Genomic DNA, 6,000 nt, shown 5'->3' on the forward strand with positions numbered 1-6,000 from the left:
CTTCAGCATTAACTTTTGTTCAGACTTCTCTGCTATTGCTGCCACCCTAACATTATCCCTAACAATAGGAAGTGCTCTTACATCTGAGGTCGAATTTTCTGATTGCTGAACTATATGGATACAGGAAGCATGGGAACCTAGGAAGAGAACAACAACCACCCCAATTCAGGAACATCGAGTTGCAGCAATACCAACGTATTTGCACCTTCTAAGACCCTCCACAAAGAAAGACCAGAACCTAACACATAGTGCCTCTATGTGTTATGGAACATTTCCTGGCCAGATAACTGAGTTAACAAGGGAAAGCACCACCCAGAGCCACCCAACTCTTGAAGGAAGAAAGAGCATACCAATTAAGTCTGAGGCAGAAGTGACCAGAAATCAAGGGTTTGTGTTGAGTTATTGGCACTTACTAGCTTGTCACTAAAGTAGTAATAGTTGCTCGCTCTCTCCTTTTCAATTATGCTTTCCCTATCCTAGCAGCAATTTTTGCACTTCCACAAGTAGCTCTGTCCTGACCTCGGAGGAAGGGAAGCCAGAGAAGCCACAGCTATCCCTCCTTCCAGAATTAAAGTACTGTTTGGGCCAGGGTCAGACCTCCTTTCCTAGAAGCCTATCTATTTGTAGGTTCACTTCCCAACAAATCAATTCCACTTCCCCTTCACAGCAAGGTTTGGAGAGAATGAGAAGGGAGATGCCAAAACATGCCTGGATCCAACATTTGATCATGAATGTCATCATCCTTTTACACACACATGTTGACCTACCCACAGACTAGCTGTAGCCAGGAACTCAGGGAAGGCATTTCAGCAACTGCCTCCAAGACTGGGACCGGTGCTGTTTAACATCTTTGTCAACAACATGGACAGTGGGATTGAGTGCACCCTCAGCAAGCTTGACAATGACACCAAGCTGTGTGGAGCGGTCAGCACACTGGAGGGAAGGGATGCCATCCAGTGGCACCTAGACAGGCTTGAGTGGTGGGCCCATGCAAACCTCATGAAGTTCAACCAGGCCAAGTGCAAGGTCCTGAATGTGGGCTGGGGCAATCCCAAGCACAAATACAGGTTGGGTGGAGAATGGATTGAGAGCAGCCCTGAGGAGAAGTACCTGAGGTTGATGGTCGATGAGAAGTTCAACATGAGCCAGCAATGTGTGCTTGCAGGCCAGAAAGCCAACTGTATGCTGGGCTGCATCAAAAGCAGCATGGCCAGCAGGTCGAGGGAGGTGATTCTGCCCCTCTGCTCCGCTCTGGTGAGACCCCACCTGGAGTACTGCATCCAGCTCTGGGGCCCCCAACATAAGAAGGACACAGACCTGTTGGAGTGGGTCCAGAGGAGGTCCATGAAGAGGATCAGAGGGCTGGAGCACCTCTCCTATGAGGACAGGCTGAGAGAGTTGGGGTTGTTCAGCCTAGAGAAGAGAAGGCTCCAGGGAGACCTTTATAGCGGCCTTCCAGTACCTAAAGAGGGCCTACAGGAAGGATGGGGAGGGACTCTTTATCCAGGAATGTAGCAATAGGAGGAGGGGTAATGGTTTTAAACTGAAAACTTAGATATTAGGAAGAAATTCTTTACTGTGAGAGTGGTGAGGCACTGGAACAGGTTGCCCAGAAAAGCTGTGGATGCCCCATCCCTGGAAGTGTTCAAGGCCAGGCTGGATGGGGCTTTGAGCAGCCTGGTCTAGTGGGAGGTGTCCCTGCCCATGGCAGGGGGGTTGGAACTAGGTGATCTTTATGGTCCCTTCCAACCCAAACCATTCTATGATTCTATGACCTCCTGTCCACTACTCATATCCCAGTACTTCAGAACTCACATTACTGCTTTGGTATTTGTGACAGGCACTTGAGCTCCCTTGTTTCCTCAACCTATTTTATTCAGAACTACACACAGTGCCACTAGTTACCAGTTTAAAAATCAGGTCATCACAATATGGTTGGGATTTTTCTCAGTAACTAAAGCGAATGATTTCAGAGTACCTTAACTGGAAATAACATGAAGTGCCAGCAAGCCATCTCTTCTAACCTCTGTGTTAAAGTTAACAGCTATTTTGGATTTCCACAAAGGAAGTCATCATTCAGTTTTTTTTCCCCTCTGGAGAGTCTAAGCACCCTCTATTTTTATTAAATGGAACAGAAACAACAGTAACTGTAGATCCCTGAAAAAGGGGCTGAATACAAAAGTCTGGGGCACAAGCAGCACAGTGTTGCATAGCTATGCCATCCAGTCACAGAAGTCAACCCAGACCTTTCCCAGTTTGTTAGAACCCTCCACAGGGACAAGGCAGGCATCACCATGAACACACACAGTGACTGCCGGCAGACTGAGGACGTACTGAACCATCTAACACTGCCAGCAGCCCCCAGCACATCTGGGCTTCTAGTATATTTTTGAGATGAAGTATCAGTTAGCTTGTCTATGCTCGGGACTAATTCTAGGGATGGATACAATACTTTTTTTAAGACATCAGTTTAATATTGAGGGTGGAAAGGGAAAGATAGTATTAAGTAACTTAAAAGAAAAAACAACACAGAAAAAAAAAAAGGAAGTGATAGTATTTTCTATTTCTAGTTAAAAAGACTACAAGAGTTTTGTAAGTGGCTCTTCCCCCACACCCCACACCCTCCCCCCCGCGTCCCTTAGGAGCTTTAATTCATTCTCAATAACTAATTTAAACCGTTTTCTTCTCTGCACCTTCCCTTTCATGAAGGGGCAGTGTCCCAAACCAAACAACTTGATGCTAGATTTGAGCCTAGTCTGATTCAAGGATTTATTTCCAGTATGGATGTAGCTGAACTCTCTTCAGACTTCAGTCCACAAGGACATTTGTCTTCTGACATCAGATAATATCAGGCACTGCCACAAGGATTATTCTTCTGATATTTTGACCAAAAGGCTGCACTCAGAAGTTCTGGTGCTACCCTAAGGTAAGTTTCGTCTCAGTGTCATGAAAGCCTCTTCCTTTTAAGCTCAGACCCTAGAAAGAAAGGATTCTTACATCCAACACATCTGAACTGAGAATACAGTTTTGTTAGTGCTCTGCGTCTGACCCTGCATTTCTTGCTTGTACTCCATTAGTGACTGAAAGATGTGCTGTCACTGCAAGGGATGCCTGTCTTCACCTCAGTGGAGACCTTTTCCTCAGCAGTTATGGATCCAAACTCATGGGTCAGAACAGCATCCAAGTGACAACGGTGCCAATACAAGCATGCTTAGTGTGACTCCAATTATGGCATATGCATGGCCTAAAACCGGTCAATCTACAAACTAGGATTTTAGGAGCTTAGTTGTATACAATGCCTGGAATTTCAGTAGTCAAACATATGACAGAGAGTACATGTTTCAAGATATCAAACCACAACACTAACTGAACTTCAACCAAACCAAATCACCATGCTATGAACAGCGTGCAGCATCTATCATCACCATCATGATCAACAGAATGAAAAGGGCAGCAGCAACCTCTTCTCCACCTATTACTAGGAGGAAATATTCACGGCAATACCCATACACCTTCCTCAAGGGACAGGTGCATCTACTTCTGGCAGTCACAAATCAGACTTATTAATTTCAAAGGAAATACAAATTCCTGAATTAATAGGTCATCAACTTAATTATTTTCCAAACCAACATCAAAACCCTAATCGCAGTTCCATCTACGTTAAAATCGATGTATACTATAAAGTCATGATATGAAGGAATAAGTCAGCTAAGGCAGAGAAATTAAGAGATAACTGATGCTGAAATAGCATCACACCATGCAGCCTATAGTCCAGGACCTATCTTAGAAATGCTTATGAATAAGAATCATCAATAAAACTTGCAGAGTTATTTAAAGAGGCGCATCAGCTTGATATGTAAATATTTTACAGTGTCTAGCTATTTCTAGTGGTAGACGCAACTTCTATTTGCACATCTGTCAGAAGCACAACAGAACTTTCTCTGGGCTCCAGTGCTACCTTACTTCCCCATCCCAAGCTCCTTCCTCAAATAGGTTTCTGCCTGTCTCACTGCACAAATTTCAGCATGCTACACCAAGTCTAGCAGCACTCTTCTGCATTTACCTTTTCATAGGAATTAAACACTACACACAAAATAAATGGTGAAGACAAGTAACCTTAAGACAGACAAGCCATCAGCTCAGTTGAGGATGACAGCAATCATCGCATCCTGTTCTCAGATGAAATTTATATTTATTTTTTTCCCCACATCCCAGCTCTTCATAGCCATTAATGTTTTTGAGCAAAGCCTTGCTGCTACATAGTCAACTTGGTTGTTGAGGCCTGCCAACAGATACCTTATAATGGCTCCATAGGAAAACCAGTGGTACAACTTGCTACACAAGTCAGTCCAAGGAGATCTCAATGCTGTGCACAGCTGCTGTGTGTCATGTCATGACATGTCATGTCACATCAGTCCGTGTGTCATGTCATGACATGTCATGTCACATCAGTCCATGTGTGTGTCATGACATGTCATGTCACATCAGTCCATGTGTGTGTCATGACATGTCAAGTCAGTCCACCCCTCTCTTGGTATTCACTCCAGCCAAGAGCCATGCAAGAAGGGTTAAGGTTAGGGACGGCTCCACAGAAAGCCTTGCAGCCAGAGGGAATCCCAGTCCCACTTCCAGAGCCCTTCTGCAGAGCCAGTCACCTGCATCGCCCAGATTTGCGGCTTTCCCCACCTGTAAGTGAGGAGCCACCCCGACGCACAAGAGCACGGCCAAACCCGGGGCCTGGGCAGCACGCCCTGCTCCGGGGAGAGCCTGCCCGCTTCCCGCGGGGATCCCCGGAGCTGCCGGCGCTCGAGGCACCGCTGCGGCTCCGGGGAGGCGACGCCTGTGACTAAGCACACGGGGCCTCCCCTCGCCCGCCCGCTCACTGCCTCGGCCGGGCTCTCCCCACACCGGCGGCCCGACAGCAGGGCCGTTCCCGGGAGGGCACCGGGCAGGAGGCACCTGCCGTCCCCCTCGCACCGAAACCAGGGGCCGGGCCCCAGGCCAGGCCGACGGCCGGGCCCGCAGGGGCTTCCCAGGCCTCAGCGCCGAGCTCCGGGCACCCCCCGCGGCCCGCTCCGCTCCCCAGGGCCTCCCGCAGCTGCCCGGCCCCGCCGCCCCCTGCCCCAGCAGCCCGCCCTCCGCCGTACCGCTGCCATCCTTGAAGTGAGGGGGTGGGACATCTCGCAGCGACCGGGTCCAGCCCCCCTTCTCCGCTTCCTCCTCCTCCTCCATCGGGCCGGGGCCGCCCGGGACGGCGCTGCCGCCGCCGAACTGCCGCTGTCGCCGCCGCTCCGCCGGAGTGGCCGCCGCCCTGGGGGCGCGGCGCCGGGCCGCCCTGCCCCGCGGGCCCGGCCCCTCCGGGCGCCCCTCGTCCTCCTCGTCGTCCTCCTCGTCCTGGGAAGAGGCGGCGGAGCGGGAGTCGGCCGAGGTGCTGTAGAAGGGGTTGCCGCTGCTGTCCTGTCCCGACTCCCCGAAGACGTCGTCGGAGATCTGCAGGCTCTCGTAGCGGGAGCGGGCCGCCTCCAGCAGCGACAGCGCCTTCCTCCGCGCCGGGCCGCCGCCGCCCTCCGCCATCATCTCGGCCGCCGCCAGCAGCCGCCCGCGCTCCCCTCGGCCCGGCTCGGCCGGGTCCTGCGGCCGCAAGCAGCAGCCCAGCAGCAGGAGCGGCTCGGGCACGGCGGCGGGCAGGCAGGGAGTAGGGGGAGCCCCACCGCCGCCGCCGGGGCTGAGCCCTGCCTCCCGCTCCCGCCCGCACCACCCGCCCCTGTGTGTGTGCAGGGACATGGGGGGAAGGAGCCAGCTCAACATCTCCAAGTACCACATCCAGCCAATTACCGCGGCAGTCCGCGCCCGGGAGGTGGGGTTATATGGGCGCCGCGGGCCAGCGGGGGCCGCCCACCGCCCGCCCCGCCACCCGCTGCCGCTCCGCCCATTTAAAACCACAGCGCCGGTCTGCGGCGGGGCGGCTGCTGCGCCCCGCCACCGGAAGGGGGGTCCCTG

At 52.0% G+C, this 6,000-nt stretch overlaps 1 protein-coding gene across 2 annotated transcripts in view; it reads right to left on the minus strand.

The window, feature by feature from the left end:
- Positions 1 to 5,769, minus strand: part of PGBD5 (piggyBac transposable element derived 5) — a 75,647-nt gene extending 69,878 nt beyond the window's left edge. The window contains exon 1 of one of the 2 annotated variants that reach the window (XM_054196835.1): positions 5,148 to 5,769. In XM_054196835.1, coding sequence (XP_054052810.1) covers positions 5,148 to 5,577 — 430 coding nt within the window. In that variant the 5' untranslated portion in view covers positions 5,578 to 5,769. The remainder of the gene's footprint in view (positions 1 to 5,147) is intronic. The other variant, XM_054196836.1, reaches the window with a different exon arrangement.
- Positions 5,770 to 6,000: the final 231 nt, after the last annotated feature.

Source organism: Rissa tridactyla, chromosome 3, assembly GCF_028500815.1.
Source record: "Rissa tridactyla isolate bRisTri1 chromosome 3, bRisTri1.patW.cur.20221130, whole genome shotgun sequence".
In the NCBI taxonomy this organism is placed as follows: Eukaryota; Metazoa; Chordata; class Aves; order Charadriiformes; family Laridae; genus Rissa; species Rissa tridactyla.